Source organism: Lepidochelys olivacea, assembly GCF_965140295.1.
Source record: "Lepidochelys olivacea isolate rLepOli2 genome assembly, chromosome: 1".
Taxonomy (NCBI): domain Eukaryota; kingdom Metazoa; phylum Chordata; order Testudines; family Cheloniidae; genus Lepidochelys; species Lepidochelys olivacea.
In genome coordinates, this window is record NC_140411.1 from 254,942,546 (window position 1) to 254,967,145 (window position 24,600).

Sequence of the window (24,600 nt, forward strand, 5' to 3'; positions counted from 1 at the left end):
ATTTGTTAGTGATGGGAAGAAATGAGAAACTAATAAGCAGTGCTTTGCACCTTCAAAGTGCTTCACAAGTCACTCTCATACCACGCCTGGTAAGTCAGTTGTGTAAGAATGATCCCGATTTTACATCTGGGAAACTAAATCAACCAGGCCCAAATTGCTGTTGTACTGGTGCAGAGACACCCTGCCCCTTCCCCCCCCCCCCAAGGAGAATGCTTCCCCTAGCTTGTGGCTGGTGAGGGCTTGCTTGGCCTTCCTCACAGGTTAGAGTAGCCCTGAGGCTGGCGCTGACCTGTATCCCTAACGCAATGCCCTCTAGGAGCCAGTGTACTAACGCAGAATAGCTGGAATGTAGGCACACTCTGGCTCCACTGCAGGGAGCCCCTCCACTGGGGGGGATGGGACAGAGCTGGCTTTATACCTTCCAGAGAGGTCTCCTACATCAGGATCATTCTCTAAAGGGAGTTTACAGCCCTGTAACCTGTGCAAAGGGGACATAGGAGATAGATGAATTTCCCCCCTGCTCCCCAGCCCTCCTCCCCCTTAGACAGGATGCCTCCCACCCATATGTAATCCTGGAGCACCTCCTCCCTCCAATTGCCCCACTTGAGGCAGGGTCCATGTCCCAAGCTCACTTCCCCACCGAAGCAAGCCCCAGGGCCTACCCTGCACCCCACCCTCTGGGGCACTGCCCGATACCCACCTCCATTGAAAGAATCGCAATTGCACTGAAGCCTACTAAAGTGACGACAAAGATTCTTCAGTATGAAAAACTGACCCCAGGTGACTTTTTTATGGTGTTTGCTTAAAATGCTACCTGGAAACACCAAAACTCTCTTCTCCTTTTACAGAAGCTTTTCTGACTTAAATGAATAAATGAGAAAAAAAGTCTGTTCTGAAAATATCTTTCTCTCGCGTATATGCCTTGATCCTAGATATCAACCCCTTATGTCAGAAGTCCAGGCAAAATCTCATTTAACCCGAACGTGGATGCAAATGGAAATGCTTCAGGCAGCAGTCTAAAATAATGATGTCACAGAATGAATGTCTGAAACTGAAAGATCAGATGATGAATCGGAACGTCTTATAAAACTCATTAAACCTCTGAAAAGATAGTGAGATCGGGATGAAGGAAAGCCCAAAAAAGATTGGGCCAATTCTTGATTAATTTGAAGATGAGCCAGGTCTCAGTAAGACAGAAAACATATTAACTGATGGGGATCCATCATAAAAATGTCATGCTTGAGCTGTATCAACGGGCAAAAATTGTATGGGCAGTTGCAGGAACACAAGTGAGTTTTTGAAAGAACACTTTCAGGCTTCAAATGTATCCTTTCGTCACAGAGGTCCAATATGACAGACCAAATATTAGATGCTTTTTTAGTTCACTCAAACAAATTGTTCATAAAAAAATTGTGTTTGATAACACTAAAACATTAGGAAAACTCATGTAAAATTAAAAAATGGTCAAAAATCAAAAAAGTTTCATTTTTTTTCAACTCTCTCTTTTGAATTTACTTCCACTAAGACTGAAATTTGATTTGAACCAGTTCACACTGGTAACCGAACTGTGTTTGGGGGGTTTATGGGTGGCTTGATCTGGAACTGAACCCAAAGACACTGAATGCAACTGAAGGCAAACCTGAACTGAACCAAAACAAATACCTGTTCAGCTCCCTTTTAGCAGTCACCTTTGTCTTTGAGCTGGAAGTTCTGCCCGCAGGAGGAAGTATACAGTGTTCACATGGAGCATCACTTGCTGGGATTTGTCATCTCTGCAGAGGCAAACCTCTAGTTTAAATTAAAGAAGAGGGCTGCCCTGGGCTGCATTCAGCTCTGTGGGGGTTGTCTCTTGGCCACCCCATCCTGCACATAATCACTTGTGAACTGCATCCATCTCACCAGCACAGAGGGAACGTGGTCATAGTAGTTGCTGTATTGCTCTCTAACAAATGATTTAATGCTGGGACATCACAGGGATGGTTCTGTGAAGCGTTAGAACACATGGGCCTGATGTGCAGAGGTGCTATGCCCAGGTAGGTCCCACTGACTTCAGCGGGCATTCTGGATGTTCAGCACTTCTGAAAATCAGGCCCCCATAGTATATTGGCTCCTCTGCCTGTCCTGTGATTTGATATGAGCAGGAGGCGTCTCTCCCCTCAGGGTGCCAGGCTACAACACTAGGAGGCCTACCTCTGGCCAGACAGGCTCACTGGCCCTCACTCAGCCCCACTGCCTGATGCTTTGACAACACATCTGGCCTTCCTGCGGCCTGTGCCTCTGAGTAATTTCTGAGGGAGCAGTTTCTGGGAGCTCCTCCATGACACCCAGATCTGGAAGCTCCATTACATTTAGCTCTTCCTATTTTTAAGTTAAAGCTGACTAACCGCCCACCCCAGCCTGCAGAAGTACCACAGGCTTCCAGTTACCACTGCTCCAAATATTTATTCATACACCCGCGTGCACATCCCCACTTAGGGTGACCAGATGTCCTGATTTTATGGGAATAGTCCCGATATTTGGGGTCTGTGTCTTATATAGGCGCATATTACCCCCTACCCCCATCCTGATTTTTCACACTTCCTCTCTGGTCACCCTATCCCCAAACCATGCACAAAGTTTTCACAGCAGCAAACACGGGCAGGCTCCAAAGATTGCTCACACTGGAGCTTGCAGGGCTAGGAATTCAGGGACCGGGGAACCTTGTTTTGTTTTATTAAATCTAATACACTATTTCTATTTTACAGTGTTCTAGTCATAACATGAGGAAAAATAAACTCTGAAGTTGAGAGAAAGGGAGCAGCCAACTATGGAGCCCTGATTCCACCTTGCAGCTGAGCAGGAAACCCCCAAGTAAAAGCCCTGGGCTAACCCCTGCTCTGGTACACCTATGTTTGTGGCAGTGTAAGTGATTGGCCCTGTGATTGGAACAGAGGCCATGTCTACACTACAACATTATGTTGACCTAACTTTCGTTGGCCAACAGCCACTGCGGTTTTTACATCGTTTGTGCACATGAGGCTCCATGGGTTGGCAGTGCACGTCTTCCCAGGAGCACTTGTGTCGATTGTACTATCAGGGTGGAGTATTGTGGGATGGCTCCTGAAAGCCAGCAACAGTCGAGGGGAGTAACGCAGTGTCTACACTGACGCTACGTCAACCTAGCTCCATCGAGCATGACTGTGCACAGGAAGGGGGTATTACTAAATTGGTGTAGAGAAGCACTTGTGCTGGTTGGAGCCAAATGTAAGTAAAGACGCTTCTACAGCAACCTTGACACAAGGCACCGTACATTGGCCTACCCCTGTGGTGCAGAGCAGGCCTGAGTTAATGATGCTGTGGCTGCGCAAGAAGGAATAGACCCCACCCTCTGCTCCCTCCCTCCCAGTTGTGCTGGCCCTAGGAGCCAGAGGCAGGGCAGAATTCCTTTGCCACTAAGGAGGCTCTGGATGCCCAGAGGGCAGGTCTGGCAGTACAGAAGAGCCAGTTTCACAGTGCACTTTGCACTGGAGAGGAGTCTCCTGGGGGCCTATGAGAGACTGTGGCTGGGGGCTCGCTCTCTGCTGCATTCACCTGTGAGGCCTAAGGAGCAGCGAGTCCTGCAGGAAAGGGGGAGGAGAGCAAGCCCGTCCCCTGCCCAAGCTACAGCTCCCTGATGTCCAGATGCTGGCAGCTGCCCCCCATGTGCCCCACCATCACACACAGGCTGCAGCAGAGCCGGACCATGGATGTGAAATTTTGACCATCTTAAAAAGGAGAAATCTTGGCCCCAATTTTCTCACCCCCACCCCTTTTCACTGCCTGTAAGACAGTTTCTGTGCTGATGGCCTTGGAGCTCCGAGCCCTCATTCCCAGACAGACACCCGCAGGAGACAGGCCGAATGCCCCCAGCTGCTCATTGCAGCATGATCCCACTTTAACCCATCACGTGTTTCCTAGCACACTCCGGCGAGGACAAAAGGCATTCTTCCAAATACAGCTGCTGCAAACCTTTGGGTCTCTCTGGCCCTGCCGCCACCCCCCACCCTCCATTAGCCCTGATCAAAAGAAATGGTCAGTGTCTAAATCATAATTCAACCAGAAGGGGAGGAAAATGACATTCGTTCAAAGGAGGGCAACAACAAGCTGCTGTCTCTAAATTGCCAGTTTCGACTTCCCCAAACACGTGGGAGTTCACTTCTTCTTTCAGGAAGAAATAGGGGGGATTTGCCTCTGTGGAGCAACCTAGAGAGACAATCCCCCACCCGTGCCCAGCAGAGGAAAGGTTTGCTTTCTCGTTGCTATTGCAATTCGACCCTCGTTCCCACCTTTCAACAGACATAAACAAGCTGGGCACAGCGCAGTGTATCGTTCTTCTTCACACCAATACGGTGGCCACACTCTGGTTTTACACTGTACCAAAGTTACAGGAATTGCTGAGCCTACGACACTGGGATTTCTCTTTATGACTCTCCCGATTCCCCCCCCCCCCAAAAAAAACCAAACAAACAAACAAACAAACAACCAGCCCCATACAATATGCTCCTTGTCGATACTGTGTCCCATCACCTCATTATCATCTCATCCCTGGCATTCAATAGTGGCCAAAGGATCAAAGGGGTCAGTTTGTTTAAGGTGTAGGTGATTCCAGCCCGCAATAGCCAACCTCCCCGGAGCTCCGCCGGAACAGCTGCTCTGCCCCTGCTCCTAGGTCTTCTGGGGGAATGTTTTTGCAGCAGGAAGCGTTTGTGAAATTTAACAGGCCAATTTCTTTACCTTTCCCTGAAGGCTTTTTCGATCCCGTTGCTTCAGACGCTATTTTGTCACAGTCTCATTCTTTTGCAACCTCTTATTGAGCCGCAGTTTGCTTCCCACACAAACCCCCCTTGAGTTTTCCAGGTTTTGCTCCTCACTCCTTTGCCCCAAAGGACAATCTTTGTGTTTATTGTCTTTTAGGCAAAGCTAACAAGTGTGTCAGCATCTCCCTGCTCTGCACAGAGACTTTTTGCAGGAGTGCTCAGAATCCGAGCAGGGCCCCGCGGCAGCCGACTGGCAGCAACGCTTTTGTCTCCTTTCATCTCTTAATATGGATTTGAAGGTACTAGGAGATGTTCGGCTTCCTGTTTAGCAGAAGCGCTGCTTGTTTCGCTGGGTGGTTGGTTCTTTTTTTTTCCAGGGGAAGGGAAGGAGGGGGGAAGTCTGGGTGTGGGGGAGAGAGTAGAAAACGTTGGCTCTGTCCATGGTCAAAGTAATTCAGCTGTAATCCCCCTTTCTCTTCCTCTCCTGGAGCTCTATTCATATTCTAATCACAGCTTTTCCTTCCCTAAACCAGCCACTTTATCAGAGCCCGAGCTTTGCACTTTTACTTCCACTTCCAGCACCTAGAACCGCCTTCAGAATAAGCAACTTTCTTTGCAGTCCAGCCCCCTTGCACCCCTAAAGGGAGCCCTACAACGTTGTCCTAAAAACCGCAGGTAACATTTTGTTCTTTTCACGTACCCCGGAGAGCACACACAACCGTCCCTTCTTTCTTGGAAGCGCCGCCTGGAGCTTCCCTTCTCTTCCAGACTTGCACGTCAAGTGCATACAACGTGCCACCGCCCTGTACAACACATGCAGTTTATGTGCAGTCCCTGGCGAGCCAAGCAAAAATGCCTGGGGGGGGGGGTGTGGGGGTGTGTGTGCGCCAGGGACACAGAACTGGACCGTCAGCTCTGTTCATGGGCAACTTTCTCCGTCACCCCTCCCCAGCCAAACTGAGCTTGCAAGACCTGGGGGGAAGGCAGCACACAGCCTCCAACTCCATGTGTGTCTGGGAATGAGCCCAATTTAAAGCTCGGGGAGGGGTCGATCGATGGGGTCTTTACACACACCGCAGACCCCGCACCCAGATCTCCTGCTTGTTTGAGGAGCTGAGCCAAACTTGAGCTCAGGCTGTAATGAACCAAAGACTGGGGGGGGGGGGGGGGAGTGGAAAGGCCCCTGGAACTTTAAATCAGAAGAACGTTTCTAATGCTCTAACCGAGGAGGGAAGTCGGAGTGTTGGGATTGCGTAGATCTAAGGCCCCCCTTTTTGGAGGAAAGCTTTTCTTATTCAAAACAGCATCACAATGGGCTTCACATTGAGCCTTGCCACATCCCCATCTGACTAGCAGCCATTCATCAGGCTGGCTGGCCTATCAATGACATTTCTCCCATCAGGGCTCCTATAAAATGATGCTTTTTCCCATGAAACATCCGCAAACATTTTGACGGGTCTGGCTTTGCCCTGCTGGATTACTGAGTGTCCCTCTCTCTCTCTCTCTCTCTCTCTAACCTCCCCCCCTCCCCTCTCTCTGTTCTCGGTGTGCATCTCTGAGCTAGGGGATCTCCAGACCCCGGGACTTTGGGGCTTCTGTACTGCCCATGGGAAGAGCATGCATTGTGGGTTACTGGAGGAACCCGACATGGATTCCACAGGTTAGTCCAAGACTCGAGACAACAGCCTCCCATTGCAGCCAAGTGGAGACTATTCAACTTGACAGTGGAGGAAATATACTAGACTCTAATAGGATGATAAGTTACCCGGCTTCTAATCAAACGTGCATTGGTGTGTGTGTGTGTGTGTGTTTTCAGTTCACCAGAAAGAGAGCCCCAAAAAGTTGTGTTAAAAATAGACAGGGCTGGCTGGAGCCCGAAGTTTGCCCTTGCAGCTGAGGTGCAGGCTGGATTTTTCCTCGGGATATCGGCAAACTAATTCCCTCTCTGCTTTCAGTTTTAGGCAGTTGACTAGATTTGAGCGGAGCCTTTCCAGGGCAATACATTACGGTATTAATAAGGAAGGGGTTGTTTTTTTTTAATGACCTCATCCAAATGGCGTCTTGTGGGAATAGCTAGAATTCAAGCCGGTTTGGAAAGCGAGTCCCTCGCTGGGGTGGACTGGCTGAGTGGGAAGTTTTTCTGATTTTTTAAAAAATTCAAGCCAGGGTTAGGTGTAAAGACCTTGGTTGGAATGAAAGGGAGACCGTGAGTAACCTCTTCCTAAGCGCGGCAAGCAAAGAAAGCCCCAGGCTTCCTTAGACTAGAGGGGATGGATGCGGAGCTCAGTCAGAGGAGTACACTGAAGTGTATTTGTCCAGCTCAGGCTGCAGCTTCCTGCCAGCCCCTGGCACCGCAGCGTTGGCAAGGCTCGTGCTTTGGAAATCGGGTGGCGGTGGATTGCAGTTTCGGTGGCTGGTAATGTTGTGGACAGGTTCTGAGAGTATCCCCTGAACCACATGCGTTATTAGCTCCCTTAACTTAAGGCCTTCCATTTCTTCCCCACGCCAGCTGTCAGTCAGCTACCTTCCGAAACGAATCCACCCCCCTTTTTGCGCCGGTTCACCTGGCGGCCCCCTTTTTTTCCCATCATGAAATCGATTTAATAATCCTGCACCCACAGAAACGACATTTCTAGATTTTTTTCTATGTCCAGCCGGATTTTACACTCGGGCCACACCAGCCTGTCCTGATGCAACCTATGACATAGGAAAGCAATTCCCACTCAGAAGCAGATCCCTGAATCCATCAGTAACCTTTGCGCTTTTCTAGGAAAAAAACTTTCCAAACAGGTCGCTCGCTCGCTCTCTCTCACGGCAAAGTCCTCTTTCGAAATAAGCCCAGCGTGGAATCATTTCCATTTTTCACCTGAGAAATCGTCAGTGGCCATTTGCCCTGATTTGCGGCTTATATTCGCCTTGTGCAGGTTTCTATCGAGTTTTAGGTTTCAGAGTAGCAGCCGCGTTAGTCTGTATTCGCAAAAAGAAAAGGAGGACTTGTGGCACCTTAGAGACTAACCAATTTATTTGAGCATAAGCTTTCCTGAGCTACAGCTCACTTCATGCATCCGTTAGTCTCTAGGGTGCCACCAGTACTCCTTTTCTTTTATCGAGTTTTAGTAATTTATAATTAATTATAAATTGCCGTGCTGAACACATACTGGGGACCCGATCCTTCCCCCAACGAAGTCAGTCCGAGTTTTGCCGTTGACTTCAGTGGCTACAGGATCCTGCCTTGCAATGTTGACCAAAGAGTAATTATGGGCCAGATTCTAGAGACCTTATGGGCTCAAAACTCCCAGCGACTCCGTGAGAGTTTTATCCGATGAAGACCTACAGGATCCACCCTAACAGAACTAAAACTTCTCTTTGATTTGGCTCCTTCTCCCTGACCGTGCTATATTTTCCACTGGGAATTCTCCTGTGTATGTCTTTCACTCAGATGCAAAGAATCTCTCTCCTCCAGCTCAGTATCTTTAGGCAGTTCTGAGGGAAGGAAACTAGGGGAGACTTATTACCGCTAGCATTTGGAGGACTCTCCAGAAGTAAGTTGTGAGGGGGAGGTGTGTGTGAAAATATTGTAACATTTCAGAACCCCTGAAAGCCTGTCTGCTCTCTACCAATTATCACCGGTTCGGGTAGGAGTCGATGCTGTGTTTTGAAAGGGGCCATCGATGTAAAGAAAGCCTAAAGTCTCCTAACGGATCGTATGCAAGTTTCAAGAGCAAGACGCTTCCTCACCTAAATGTGAACTGCTTTCCCGCATAAGCAGACGCCAGATATTTACATCTTTAATAGAATTTATTTTGTAAATGCAGAGTGTGAGATCATTGCCCGGGGTTTTTTCTGTTGAAGCTCTAATTATTATGTGCATGCATTGAGAACTAAACGCAACAGCTGGAACTCAAAACCTTTCGGGGGGCGCGGGGGAGGGAATAGTCTGGCTGGGGCGAATTTACAAAGATGTGACCCTTTAACAACAACAAAAACAAAAAACCCCGGAGTTTGTTTTCTCAGGATGAAAATGTTTTGAAATGAATGAAGCGTTGTACTCGCTGATTTGCAACACTCGCTCTGAGGCAGCCCACACTGCGCCTAGTTTTCAGTGAAGAGTCGTTAAACAGTAGGATAAAGTTGCCCCTCTTAGCAGGGACGCAATCCAGACTTATTTATGGGCACTGCTTGTTACTTACCGGTGGCACAGGCGATTGGAATCCCCGATACTTTCAATCCCAACGCTCAGACCTGTGCCCTGCGGCCGTCTCTGTGAGCTGCCGTTCTCTAAATGCAGCAGGGTTATGATAAATGGCAGCATGATTGATGAAGATAATATTAATCAGAAAACATTTTAGCCTTGCTAAACAGATGGCAAGAAAAGTGGAGCTTTGCAGTTGTCTCATTCAGACACCTTAGCCTCCCTTTCAGAGGACTTAATCCAATTAGCTTTTCTTCTGAGTTTCAGTTGTTATGTAAAGATCCTAGGGCATTGGAGGAGTAATATAGCTTCATTGAAAAAAAAAAAAAACCCAGCCATGTTTTAATTTCTCTTTATCAGTTTTATTTTCTTGGGTTTTTTTTTTTAAAAGTAACGGGGGAAACAACCCAACCAGCCCGTAACTTTTAATGGCAAGGCACTGAAATCACTTAATAATCTTTGCTTTATAAAATAAAATACCATCGGCTTAAATCTAGCCTAGCGAATCGTCAACTAAGATACAGCGTGCGTGGAAATTAGTTATTTTAAAACCAATTCAAAGAAGAAATCGATTGCTACAAATCTGGAAGTATTACAAAATCCCTTCTCCTTTTAATGAGATCTTCCGCATCGTCTTGTGACTTTTTAGGAGGATTTTTGTTTTAAATAGCAACGGGCAAAGCTTCCCCGCCCCTTAATATGCAACAAGTGCTCAGAATCAAAGGCAAAATTTTGCTGGAGTGAAAGTGAAGGATGCATCCACACACCGAGGGAGAGATTCCGTTTCCTTTTTTTTTTTTTTTTGTCCCTCTAAAGAAATACCCTTTAGCTGAGGTGTGGACAGGAGGGAAGAGAGATGATGAAGAAGAAGAGAATCACTTCTTACTAGCAGCAGGGATCCAGGAGCTCCGGTCTGGAAACTAATTGAAATAGACAAGAGGAAGCAGCGCCGGGACTGGTGGTCCTGGCTCCTGATAGCTGAAGGGTTTCCCGATTGTCCAAACAAGGCTGTACAGGGGATTGCTGTGTGGAGGGAACCCAACCCGTGTTCAGGAAGGGAAAAGCCCCCAGATTTCTTCGCTTGGGACAGACGGTTATTAGTGTGTCTGCCCTTCCCCTCCCTTAATCGACGATGAAGATAGGCTGTTGATATTCTTGTAAGGGGACCCCTACTCTTGCTGGCGATGCTGTTTAAAGGCACTTAAGGTCTAGCGTTGGGCAAAGACCCAGAAGTTTGGCGGAGTGAGTGATTTTGTTTTCTTCTGCAAGGCGCTGGAAGTTAACGTGTAAAAATCCAGGCCCTGCAGACGCACCGCTAGCTGGCGGCTCACCCTGCCCTTTGTTTTAGACTTACAAAGGAAGAGCAAGGAGTAGGGGGGATCTTCACAGGGGGGGTTGGGTTTTATGGCTATAATCAGAGAGAGCTTTTCCCCCAGGGCGCAGCCTGACTCATTAAAACGGACCCCAAACAACCAGCCTAGTACTAGTACCTGTTTGCCCGGAGGAGAAGGAGAGAGACTCATAGAGTCATAGAATATCAGGGTTGGAAGGGACCTCAGAGGTCATCTAGTCCAACCCCCTGCTCAAAGCAGGACCAATCCCCAATTTTTGCCCCAGATCCCTAAATGGCCCCCTCAAGGATTGAACTCACAACCCTGGGTTTAGCAGGCCAGTGCTCAAACCACTGAGCTATTCCTCCCCGCATGGCCAGCCCCATCCCACCCCGGCAACCAAGCCCCCGCCTAATCCTACCTCGGCCTCACCTCCACATGCCCTTTACCTCCCCAGTCAAAGGGGGAGACCAACACCCACACGCCCTATGGTGGATTTTCCCCAAATCCCTGCCAGTTCCCCCCTTCTCTTCCTCCTGGGTCCCCTTCCTTCCTGCGCTCCAGGCAGTCTCCTTTGCCATCCAGCTGGGATCTTTCTCTGGGGGCTGGAGGGGGAGCCGCTCCCCAGGGCTGCTGGCCAGGGAGGAAGTGACTCCGTGGAGAGCCAGCCGCAGCCTGGCCAGGCTGCATTGCTGCCACATACACATTATGAACCAAGCCAAGGGTCGGATCCTGCCGTCTTTCATTCCGCCCCCCATCACCCACCCTGCATTGCAAGGGTCAGGGCTGGAGGGAAGGGCTGTCATTTCTATACTTCTCCCAGCATTGACTCCTCTGGACACAATTCTCCAATCAGGGACAGGCTCAGACACCATGGTGATGGCTGCACAGCAAGCACCCAGAGAGACAAGGTGGCTGGGGTACTATCTTTTATTAGTCCAACTTCTAGTGGTGAGAGAGACAAGCTTTCCAGATACTCAGAGCTCTTCTGCAGGAAAGCACCTAGGCAGCTAGAAGCCTCCTTATAGAACTGGGCAGTCACTTCTGTGGTAGGGATGTCTCACAATTTAAGGGCCAAAGTCTACCCCCCTTCGACGCAACCCCACTGAAGTAAGCAAGGTGTGAGTGAGAACAGAATTTGGCCCTGAAATCATCACCATCTGCTCCTGCTGCTTTGAATAGCCTATTCCTTCCCATCCACCTCTAGGGCCTTTGAGATGGTGCAATTCTCCCCAGGGTGGGCCAGTCCCACTGCAATCCATGGGAGTCCTGGCCAGTAAGGGGCCTGCTGCAGGGAGAGGGCTCAGAGCTACCGCGCCTAGAATGCGAGTTGGCTTCAGTGAGCCTTGCGCGGGCAGAGCGGTGCCTTGTGTGCGCTGATGGTGCCTTGCGCGCCCTGAGCGGTGCCCAGCCGCTGGAACTCACAGGACAGCTCTGCGCCTTCCCGCACACACCGAGAGAAAAGTTTGCAAGGCAGTGGAAGTACTAATAAGATGTTTCCATAGCCACAGCCCTCCCCCCGCCCCCGACATCACCATGGTGACTGCAGGGAGCTGGGGGGGAGGCAGCTCCGGGAGTGGGAAGGGGGTAGCAAAATATTATAAGTTTTCTGTTTTTGGTTCTTTAAAAGGCGTTTGGGAGCAGGGGGCACCAAGAAAGCAGCAGCGAGTTCACAACAAAGGGGGAGTGAGGGAGTGGAAGGAGCAAGGATCCAATGGAGCATGCATGTCCCCCTCATACAATGTAGGAGCCCCTGCAGCTTGCTGTGAAATAAAACCATGCAGAAGAGAAGGGGCGAAACCCTGCTGAACAGCTCCAACAAATCATTCTTAATCACTCATTAACAATCCTGTCCAAACAAACTTGGGAGGGATGGGCATCTAGAACCATCAGTTCTCTGGCCACCTCGGAGAGCAATCTTCCTTCCAGCCAAATGATTAGTACTACCCACTTCCTTGCATCAGCTCACACAACGCAGCTGGATTTTGCATTGCACCTTTGGTTGACATAATCTTCTAGATGCTTCACAGAGCTACCTAGCAAATGATCAGTGACAGAGAGAGAGAGAAAAGCAGAGGTGTAGAGGCAAAGGAGAAAAGTGATGTGTTCAGCTGAGATTTGAAATGACTCTGTCTACTACCTGTTGAATAAGCATGCTAACAGTATTGCTTTTATATTTTCAGGACTGGGCAAAGAGCTAGTTTTCCCATAAGTAAAGGAAATCTCTCATGTCATCTTAATATTGCGTGATACACTGTGCGATATTACTGAGTCACACAGACACCAAACAGGCCTCACACCCAGAGATTCCACAAGAAGCAGGGGTCTGCAATGTATGATTCCCCTCCCTCCCCCTAGATGACGTGTCAGAGTTTAATCCTTTCATCAAAACAGTAGCTTTGTTTTGGTGGCGGTCATGATGTGTTTAGTTTATTTATTTTTAAGGCAGTTGTGTGTGTGCTCTCCTCTTTCCTAGGTGGGTAGCTTTACCTCCACATACCTTCAGCCATGTCCCAGAGGTCGAAACCCCCATCACTTCCCATCCTTTTGGGTTCCAAAAGAACAGCATGTCTTTCCTAGGACAGGAACTGGAGACCATGCTAGTGTTGCCATCTTGCCAAGCATTATAAAACCCTCTGAGAACGATCTGTACCACAGGATGTCAGGGCTGGGGGGGATAATGGAAAGGAGATCGTTTTGCAGTAGAATGTTTCTGCTGGATGTATGTTTAAAGTTTGGAGACACTTGTTGTTACAGTTTTTTGGGCCCCGTGTTGCTCCAAATGAAATCAATGGCAAAACTTCCACTTACTTCAGTGGGAGAGGGATCAGGTCCTTTTGGGGGTGGTGGGACCTAAAGCTGATACTTCGGGCCTGATCCAAAGCCCATTAAACTCAATCAAAAGGCTTACATTTATTTCAGAGAGTCCTTAAAGCACTTTTGGTGTGAACCCTGAAATGCTTAAATCACGTGAAATGATGAAAGCATTTTAGCATTAGTCAAATTTTGGGATATATGATCATCACTGCATGAGGATTATTATGATTCCCTGTGAATGAAGATGACATTATAGCTACATATCTTTGTTACTAAAACATATCAGTTCATTTTAAACATTCTGTTTTATTCATTTGCATTTTTTCAAAAAAATCTAGAATGTAAACATTCACTTATAATAGCTATAAAGGCTTTCATACATTGATTTTGATCATGAAAATTGGTATAAAGATGTAACCACTTTAAATCTTAACAAATATTAGTGCCCTAGTTGGCAAAGAGATTGATTATAAAACTTTAAAACATTTGAATAATAATACAGTATTTAACCGTAGATTTCCAGATTTTTGAAATTCAAATTAGTGGTTTATTTTGTTGCTGGAAAACTACCTATCTTTTCATAAGAAGTTTCCAAAACAATTTGCATTGTTATCTAGGAGACAAACTGTTTATTATGGCTGAAGCATGTTATATTTCTTTATTGATTGCTTATGCTGTGGTAGAAATGTGCTTGTTATATTCTGTACTTCCATATACATAGTGCATTATGTTCATGGGGCTGATCCTGTATTCTTTTTGCACCTTGAAGTTGATATGGTGTGGATATACAAAGAATAGTGCGTTGAGTCCTATAGGGTCTAAATCCTGTTAACCACATTATCTGATTTCATAGAAATGCACCAGTGAAAGAGGTAGAAGTGGTTTTTCATGTTTACTATTGTGGTGCCGCTGGCATTATTTTGGGTATTATGCTGGCAGAACTCTTAGTGAGAACAAGGAAGGCGCTAGGATCAAGACTTTACATTGTATCCATGAATTTATATTAAACCCTGCTTTTCAGAGATTTTTGGACTGTTAGACATTGACTTTCAGAGTTCTAGTCAGGGGAAAAGATCGTCTACATTTTCTTCAATTGCTATGGAATTATTTCCAAAAGTTCGAGGGAAAGACGTGTTAGTTTTCTCAGCTGTGTGTGTGAAATGAGTGAAGGTGCTTTATTTGCCTGCTGTTTATAAATGGTTGTTTTAAAAACAAAAATACGCACACGAATAGCCTGGAGAGTGGCACAACTGTGCCTCATTTTGCAAAAGTAGAGTGAGAAAATATTTTTTTTTAAGCTACAGTCCTCAAGGTTTTACTTGGGCAAAACTCCTGTTGAAGAAAGGGCTCCAGAACTGGGCCCTCCGGACATGTGTGTGAGACTGCAATGGTGCTTCCAGTGGACATTGTGCACTTGTGACCCCCCTGCTCTCATCTGATATACAGAACAGTCCTCCTTTACTGTAGTGTTCTTGTCTATTGAGTTCAATATTTATCAAATATTTAATCTGTTTATACAATGACGACTATTTTAACACCCTCATGCTGAGACACTAGGGTTCTGTGCTACATATCAATAGTATTAAAATATAATCAAGCATAATTTGAAAACACCCTTATTATTTTAACCCCCCCAAAGAATAATCAATCTGTGGGGAGGCGGGATTCAATAAAAATAAGGGCAATATGGAGGAGAGGGGGAAAAGCTGGGTGGGGCAGCTGTGTCTGACTGTAGAACACCAGGCTTTCTTGTTTGTTTATAAAGAAGGATGAGAGGAATTGGGGTGAATGTCAAGGGGAACGGGTTCCACACTTTAGAGCCTTCCCCAGCAAAATCCTGACATTAAGGTGCAATGCTGGGATCGCTAAACTTGGGGTGGTGTCTGAATACACATCCCCCTTCAGGTCAAGACTCAAAGAGGTGGGCTCGAGTAAAGCCAGAACTGTAACGACGCCTTTGGAGCAGTGGTGGGCTGTCATGTACCTAACGCAGGTATAAAGTCCACACTTTGAGTGGTATTTGACATTACATGACAACAAAAATAATCAGCTCGCTATTGCATGAATATTGAAGTAGGTGAATTTTCTGATTTCCCCCTTCATGTCTATTTCCATAGATCTGTGCTGAATTTTATACATTTATGCCATTGTAACTGAAAATGAATACTCTCTAAGACTTGATCCCGCTGGAGCCTGAAACTCATAGCAGCTGAGTAAACGGACTGCTGACATTCTAGCTAGGATGATGGGTGGTATAATGGGTTTTGCCACGAGGGATACAATAGAGAACAGTAGTAACGAGGAAGGGTAATTGGTGATGATTACGCCAGTTTGGGCATAGGGAATGTTTTTTAATATGTACATAGTCAAACATTTGTGCATGCACACGTGTGTGTGTGTGTGTGTTTCTGTGTGTGCATGTCTCATTTGCATTCAGATGTAAGTGTGTGTGTATAGTATAATTTTCTACTTGATAGAGGGTCCGATCCTGCCATTTCCATCCCCCGCGCTTCCATGGAAATCTCCTGTTGAAATCAATGGGAGTTCCTCATACAAAGAGCTTGGCCTATAATGAGTTTTTATAATGCTTGTGAATATGTAATTTTATTTTGCATCCATGTCACATGTGTAACTGGCAGTTGTGGCTTTGTCCCCTTCCTGTTTATTTTGTTCTTAGAGATTTGCATGCAGATCTGTTCATTAGGTACAAGACATCAGCTGCTGTTAGAAACTCTATCAATGGCAAAATACACTGACTTCAAACAGGGCCAAGATTTCACCCCCTAAGTATAATTGATCATGCTAAATGTTTTTGGCAAGTTTTCCCCTTCATATTAAACTTGTCATAGAGAAAGAAAGAGGGGGTCAGCAGGAGGATGGGGTCCACTGGCTTCAATAACTGAGAAAAGGCTCCCTTGCAGTTTAAAGTTCCCCCAACCTGTCCAAGAAAGGACAAAATTCTCAGCTCAGGAATGTTTTGTTTATTTCCCTGTGACTGCAGTTAAGTGTGTGTGGTGGTGGGGTGGGGAGGGGTTTGGAAAGTGAAATTATGTCTCTAAAATGGTCTTTGTTATGTGACTGAAATAGCCAGTTCTCAGCAGCTAGCGCACCAGAGTTCACAATTAACAAATTCTCACCAGGTTTTCTAAATAAGAGCTCCTATATTATGATGGGTTTCAGAGTAGCAGCCCTGTTAGTCTGTATTCGCAAAAAGAAAAGGAGTACTTGTGGCACCTTAGAGACTAACCAATTTATTTGAGCATAAGCTTTCGTGAGCTACAGCTCACTTCATTATGATGATGAGCAACAACAGAAGTACCAGGATAGCAGGATAGACAGGTGTCTTTCCGAGAAACAGTCCCAACTAAAACCCACAGCATTAAGAAAGAGTCATTAATTCTAAAGCATTCAGCTCTTGATATGCATTTTGATTTCATTATTTTTCTATGCTATTCCTGGCCTGATCCTGCAGTCATTAGGTGGACAAAACTGCCATTGAAGACAATAGGAACTTTGGGCAAATCAGTAGTACAGGGTTAGGATCTTATGTTATGTCAGCACATCCATTGTAAACCCTATTCTTCAGGGGGGAGGGTTAATTCAGTTGCAAAGTTGATAGCCAGTCTTGAAAGAAATGGGAATTTTGCCTGAAGTCAGGACTTAAAGAATAGATGATTAGAAATTGTTGTGGCTTAAGGACAAATGTCCTGAGACACATTAGTATTTGAGTCACTTCTTTTTTCTTTCTTTTTTTTCTTTTCTAATCAGTACTCACTTTTAAAGTTTTTGTAAAACCTGCTCTGGTCAGAATAATACTAACGGGCTTCCGATAGCCAGCTTTCCCCAGCACAGCTATTTCAGGTGATGCAGCTAGTTGGGGTCTGACACCACAAACCTGTACTCGTGAGCTTTCCCATTACATTGGATAGGGCTACCTGCAGGAGTAACAGCTACTCACCTGAGTAGAAGTTTATAGGATCAGGCCCTGAGTAAGCAAAACACTGAAATACAGATGCTGTGAACTTTAGGTTGCTATACAGATTTACAGGGCCTGAACCAGAGCCGAATGGAGTCATTCACTGGGAGTCTCTCCATTGAAGCCAACAGGCACTGGATTCTATCCTTAGTCTGTGGTACATTTATACTGCAGTAAAATGGCAAAGAGAATTACAGTAAGAAATCATCTTGATTACAGCAGATAAAAGAGATGTAGGGTGAATAGTGATACACTGAATGGAATGATACATTAGGTTAAAACATACTTTTCCTGTATTGTATTAATTTCCGCACAATATTTGATGAGTACTAAAGCTACACAGAGACAAGGTGCACATGCTATTGGTGATGAAATCAAGTTGCCAGAGGTAACGCTGGGGGGAAAGGCCTAAATCAGCACAACGTACGTCCAGCTTCCGGAGAAGCCTGTTCTCCTGGACTTCTAAAATCTACCACCGGACATATATTATTGTGCCATGTGAGGGAAGCCCTGGGCCCTGAAAGGGGTTCTGCTTGAGTGGGCCCCTTCACCTGCACACAGCCTCATTGCCCCAGCAGAGCTCCTTGCAGGTTCATGGATTTACTCCACCCACCCCGCTGCCCGCTCTGAAAACAATGGGAGCTGCCGAGTCCTGAACTCTTCGGAAGATCTGGCCCTCTGTTTTGCCTTTCTCGTCAATGGCAATGATAACGGAGCCCAAAGTTGTGGTTGATTCTGTAGCCCAGGGTTTCCCAAACTTGGTGCCAACATTCCTCTCCTAAACACAGGGTGGTAGAGACAATACTTGCCCCCACACCTCAATATAAACTAGGGCTGTCAAGCGATTACAAAAATTAATCGCGATTAATCATGCAATTAATCACACTGTTAATAATAGAATACCATTTATTTAAATATTTTTAGATGTTTTCTACATTTTCAAATATATCCATTTCAATGAAAACACAGAATACAAAGTGTACAGTGCTCACTTTATATTTATTTTTGATTACAAGTATTTGCACTGTAAAAACCAAAAGAAATAGTATTTTTCCATTCACCTAATATAAATACTGTAGTGCAATCTCTTTATCATGAAAGCTGAACTTACAAATGTAGAATTATGTATAAAAAAACTTACGTTCAAAAATAAAACAATGTAAAATTTAGAGCCTGCAAGTCCACTCCATCCTACTTCTTGTTCAGCCAATTGCTCAGACAAAGAGTTAGTTTACTTTTTCAGGAGATAATGCTGCCTACTTCTTGTTTACAAGGTCACCTGAAAGTGAGAACAGGCGTTCTCATGGCACTGTTGTGGCCAGCGTCACAAGATATTTACGTGCCAGATGCGCTAAAGGTTCATATGTCCCTTCATGCTTCAACCACCATTCCAGGGGACGTGCATCCATGCTGATGATGGGTTCTGCTTGATAACAATCCAAGGCAGTGTGGACCGACACATGTTCATTTTCATTATCTGAGTCAGATTTTCTTTTTTGGTGATTCAGGTTCTGTAATTTCCGCATCGGAGTATTTCTCTTTTAAGACTTCTGAAAACATGCTCCACACCTCATCCTTCTCAGATTTTGGAAGGCACTTCAAATTCTTAAACCTTGGGTCAAATGCTGTTGCTATCTTTAGAAATCTCACATTGGTACCTTCTTTGCGCTTAGTCAAATCTGCAGTGAAAATGTTCTTAAAAGGAACAAGATGGGCTGGATCATCATCCGAGATTGCTATAACATGAAATACATGGCAGAATGTGGGTAAAATAGAGCAGGGGACATACAATTCTTCCCCCAGGAATTCAGTCAAAAATTTAATTAATGCGTTATTTTTTTAACGAGCGTCATCAGGATGGAAGGATATCCTCTGGAATGGTGGCCAAAGCATGAAAGGGCATACAAATGTTTAGCATATCTGGCACGTTAATACCTTGCAACAATGACTGCAAAAATGCCATGCGAAAGCCTGTTCTCACTTTCTGGTGACACTATAAATAAGAAGAGGGCAGCATTATCTCTTGTAAATGGAAATAAATTTGTTTGTCTTAGCGATTGGCTGAACAAGAAGTAGGACTGAGTGGAACTGTAGGCTCTGAAGTTTTACATTGTTTTGTTTTTGAGTGCAGTTGTGTACCAACCCCCCCACGTTTGTAAGTTGTAGTTCCACGATAAAGAGATCGCACTACAGTACTTGTATGAGGTGAATTGAAAAATACTATTTCTTTTGTTTATCATTTTTACAGTGCAAATATTTATAAGCAAAACTAATATATACACTTTGATTTCAGTTACAACACAGAATACAATATATATGAAAATGTAGAAAAACATCCAAAATATTTTATAAATTTCTATTGGTATTCTATTGTTTATCAGTGCAAATAAAACTGTGATTAATTGTGATTAATTTTTTAAATCGTGATTAATTTTCTGGAGTTAATCACGTGAGTTAACTGCGATTAATTGACAGCCCTAATATAAACATTTTAATTGGTGTGGGTCAGGGCAGCAAAGAGCATTCATGGTGGAGGGGAGGAGGGTTCATGGACTGGGAGGCTGCAGTTAAAAAGCATTTTAATCACATGGACGGAGCAGCCTGTTTACTTCTCCAGCTTGCTGGATCATTTCCACTTGGAGCTCCTGCAAACAGCCCATCTATTGAGCAGCTAGCATTCAGCGCTGAATATTCAGGACTAGATTCTTGTCTTAGCCCTTTTCTTTTTTCCTGTTCCCTGGCCTTGCTTGCACATTGTGGGAAGTGGAGCCTTCTCCAGGAGGTCAGCCTCGCAGTTTGAGAAACTTGTGCTACTTTCTGAGGGGAGAAGGAGCGGAAGGAATTGAATTTGCTCTAGGTTTTTGAATCTCTAATTTGCGTATATTGGGGGCAGAGTGGAGAGCTGTTAAGAAACCTCTCAGAAATATATTTAGCTGGTAAGCTCTGTGGGATAAAACATAATGGCCATAATGGATCAGACCAAAGGTCCATCTAGCCCAGTATCCTGTCTTCCGACAGTGGCCAGTGCCAGGTGCTTCAGAGGGAATGAACAGAACAGGTAATCATCAAGGGATCCATTCCCTGTCACCCATTCCCTGCTTCTGACGAGAACTCTTAGTGTGTATATGTACAGTCCATAGTACTGTGGGACACTGATCTTTGCTGGGACCTCTAGGATGGCCTAGAGCACATTGTTTATTAATTAATTAATTAATACATATTATTTTATTTATTATTGATTACCACCCCTTCTAATTTTGTAAAACAAATATGCTCCGGATGCATTTTTAAATTCTAAAAGAAATACTGTTCTCTTCTCTTTTTACCCTTTAGTTTATCTTCATTTCTATTGCTTTGTTTTGCTGGGTTGTTTTTTTTTAGTATTTGGGTCCTTCCATATTGCTGCTGCCAATCCAGATGGCCCATCTGGACTTTTTTGAGAGTCAAGATTTCTGTATGGGTCTGGCAAGTGGTGCTCTTTTTGATGGGACAGATTTCTCTGGCTCTTGTATAGTTTTTCTCTTTTCTGCTGGTCTCCCTTTTCTCTGTTTGTTTGGTATCTTCTCCATCTTTATCTTCTCTCCCTCCATCCTCCTTTCTTCTTGGCTACCTCCTTTTACCAGTCCCACCCCCCCCCCCACCGCAATATTTCCTCTTCCTCACCCTTTTCTTTTCTTTCTCAATTGTCTTCCTCATCCCCCATCCCTATTGTCATTGTTTTCTTGTCTCTTCCCCCTCATCACTTGTCTTCTTGCTTTGTCCTCTTTGCCTGCCTGTCTTACTGATGCACCACCTCAGTGCTTAAAGTGTGTGTAGGAGGAGAGGTCACAAGGGATCACAGACCTGGCAAAAAATAATAATTAAGAATTGAACCATGTCACTGAGGGGCACACTTTAAGCACAGTTTTATAGAAGTTGCACCTCCCGGATTATTATAGACCCCCCACATTTTTTCAGACCACTTTAAGCACTGATCACTGTGTTGGGCCAACTTGGCTTGCTGTTAGATTCAGCAGCGCCTGTTGTAGGGAAGGAAGCATAGCATGGGCACCTGGTGTAGACCTGCTTCTCATAGATATTGTATCCAGCCAACTCACTTTAGTTTTGTACCCCTGTGGGACTGAATCAATGGTCTGGGGCTTTCATGCCTCTTTGCATGCGCTAGTGGGTTGAAGTTCAAGGGTTATCATGATGATTTCCCCCCAAAAGCTACTAATGAGTGGATACCCCTGCCAGGTGACTGGGACCAAGGAACAAAGACCAGTCTCTTATGAACACTCGTGTGTGTCACACATTGATTACATGGGGTTCAAAGTAAATGGAATTTTTGGCAAAAGTGCAGAGAGGGAGCTGTCCTTCGGCCTGGGAATGAACCTGGCACAGAAAAGGAGGAGGTGATTGTGAACTTTCAAATGTTCCTGGAAGGAAATGATGCAGAGAAATCAGAGAAGGTAAAATCTTCCATACTGCTATGTGCGGCAGACCCAGAATCACTGGAGATCTACATAATACATTAAAATGAGAGCATGAATGTGGCTGCAAACTGACAAAGTCATCCAAAAAATTCAGGAATACATTCAAGGTATATATTCTTTAAAAAAAAAACAGGTGCTGGGGCAGATGATTGACCATCATGTTGCAGAGCTAGGTAATGACTAAGTCAGATGAATTTGAATAGTTAACAGATGGATCAATTAGATATCAGTTTATTTCTGGTATAACTGATCACTAGGTCAAAGCAAGGCTACTGTGAGAAATGGACTTGACATTGCAAAGAACAGTGCATGCTTACAATGCTGGTGAAAACTACTGCCCAAAATATGTGGAATGCTGGAGAATGGCTGTCATCATAATTCCATGCAGAACATGAGGTCAGATATACCAAACATAAATCACCATGTGGTTCCTGAGGAGGATAAGGACAGAGTTTGAGATGTTCCTGTCTTGCCAGGCATAAATGCTGCTATGAAAAATAAGATCTGTAGTGAAATAGAGGAATCAGAACGCAAATGAACCATTGCAACCACAAAAGATTCCTGAATGTCCTTGGTTCAAGGTTTGGGCCAGTCTTTTAAAACTGAAATATGCCCTCTTGGGTGAAATATTACTCCAGATTTTTAAAACTGAGCTGTTGCACAACACATGAAGTAACAAGGTAATAGCACAGTGTAAACACGATTTGCTCACCATGAGATTCCAGATGAGTTAACAACAAATAATGGGCTATAATTCACAACTCTTTCAGGTGTATCAGTTCAAGCACAGCAGGGCAAGCCCATACTACACACCATAAAATGGGTTAGCACACAAGTCAATACAAAGAGCAAAAAATGAATAAACAGAACAAAAGGGCCCCATTGGATTCACAGGGTCCATACTTGGCATTGTTGGAATATCACATCACCCCTCACAATGCTTCATTAGGACCACCAGTTCAGAGATTTATGGGTGGAAGGACAAAGACCTTTAGCATGTTTCTTTGACCAAAGACAATTAACCCTGAAGTAGTTCCAACAGAACGATAGTCCAAGAAACTAGAACATAAAGAAACTACTACAAGAAGAATGCTAGACACTTACCCCTGTTGCTAGTGGGAAAGAATGTTAGATTTCAAAGAGGCCGTATCTGGCAACTTGCCAAGGTAATGGGCACCCAAGATACTACCAGCAGTGCTCCTGGATGGGCTGACATAATGCACATCCAGTCAACAACAATGAAATTACAAAAAAACAGCAAACCCAGGATCAAGGTAGCAGATCCACCTAAAGAACAAGTGGCCGTGTGATCAGAAAGCCACTGAGCTTGAGAGGTAATCGTTATTGACTAATGGTCCAGAAGAGGCAGAAGAATACTTTCATGTGCCCTAGCGGTTGACGTTATCTACTCTAACCAACAGTCTAAACGTCTCTCCATGTTTTATTAATTGTCCATATTAATTTTTGGTGGTTGGTTTGGGTTGATAGTATATTAGTTGCATTTGTTTGTTTGACTGTTTTGAAAAAGATGTACCATCAGCCACTAGAATTGGTGGCAACTGACCCCTGCCATGTACCAGGCGTGTAATTGTTTGTAACCCAGTCCCACGTCAGGTGGCTGGTGCTAGGAAATAAATCTCAGTGTTTTGGTGAAGTTTTCAGAGCGATCATGATTTTTTTTCCCCTTTAGGGACTCTTTCAAAAGCTTCTAATGCTCTGCTGTAGTCAACCTTAGGACATTTCCAACAGTGCATACTATAGTGTGCTTCTCAGGCGATGGACGCCTTTGGTGTACGCAACAAGCAACTAAACAGCGTGTGTTACAGGAGATAAGGAAGGAGCAAGACACGAGTGGGTTTCTCGTCAGAACAAGTGATGTATAGCTAGCTCTGGCTATAAGCCTGACCATGACTTGCTGCTTCATAATCACCTGTAGTGCACACTATTAGGGAACTAGTCCCAAGTCTGCTGGACTAGCTGTCTGTATTATTGGCAGCAAGGGTTGAACTGGGGGGGAGAATATTCTGGTGGTGCTTGGCTCATGGCCTTGTTACTAAGCTTCCACCTTAGTTTGCTCTCCCCTCAACTCTCCCCACACCACCTTCTTCTGTGGGCTGCTACTTCCTTCACCTTTCCTCTCATAGATGCCGTCCCTCTTCCCTTTTCTCTTTCCCCCTCTTTCTGGAGTGCTCACTCCAAGCCTTGGAATAATAACTAGGAGTAATGGGATGAATTTAAGAAAAAGAAACATTAGGCTGGAGATACACTTCCTAGCAGGGAAGAGTCTATTAGAGTGAATAATAACCATCTCCAGGGAAGCGATGGAACATTTAAAACTAGACTAGACAAAGCCCTAGAGAATGCACAGTAGGGAACAACCCTAGCAGGGCCCCAGAACATGGTTAAAGTGACCTGCCAGATCTTTTCCAGCCTAATTTCCATGCTACTCAACCACAGTGGCTAAGCACAGCTAGATGTTAATGCTCAGATGATTAGCACTGAAATAGTTAAATGCTGTCAATTTAAAACTGTTGTCGTTAGGCTATGCAGTTGACGCCCCTTATGATAAACTAGAGAAGTCTCTTATAGCTATTGGATCAAATTCGATTCAGAGGTAACTCTGTTAAAGTCAGGGGAGTGACGCCAGGGATGAGTTTGCTCCATTGTTTCATCTGTTTGCAGACTCATGAAATAACTATAGACCTGTTACATTCTGGTCCCTGCTAGAGGGTTTTCATCACCACCAGTAGCATTCATAAATAAATAAATAATAAGAACGCTGAAGGCTTAGCTCCTGGAGAAAACGGAGCCACTAGGAAAGTTTTATTTATATATAGGTAGTGCTTTATGGATTTAGCATCTGATCCAAAGCCTGTTGAAAGCAATAGAAAGACCCTATTGACTTCAGTGGGCTTTACTCAGCTCCCTATTCCAGTAATGTTATGTTCAACAATTAGATCCTATCATGTAAACTTTGTGTTTCGGTTGAAAGCTGTTAGGCCCTGCTCCTGCGTCTACTGAAGTCAATGAGAGT

The 24,600-nt window shown here is 45.0% G+C and overlaps 1 protein-coding gene across 3 annotated transcripts in view; it reads left to right on the forward strand.

The window, feature by feature from the left end:
- Positions 1–6,306: 6,306 nt before the first annotated feature.
- RFX4 (regulatory factor X4) overlaps positions 6,307–24,600 on the forward strand; it is a 128,465-nt gene continuing 110,171 nt past the window's right edge. For 2 of the 3 annotated variants that reach the window (XM_084613445.1, XM_084613446.1), the window contains exon 1: positions 6,307–6,435. In XM_084613445.1, the coding sequence (XP_084469571.1) occupies positions 6,393–6,435 (43 nt within the window). In that variant the 5' untranslated portion in view covers positions 6,307–6,392. The remainder of the gene's footprint in view (positions 6,436–24,600) is intronic. The other variant, XM_084613447.1, reaches the window with a different exon arrangement.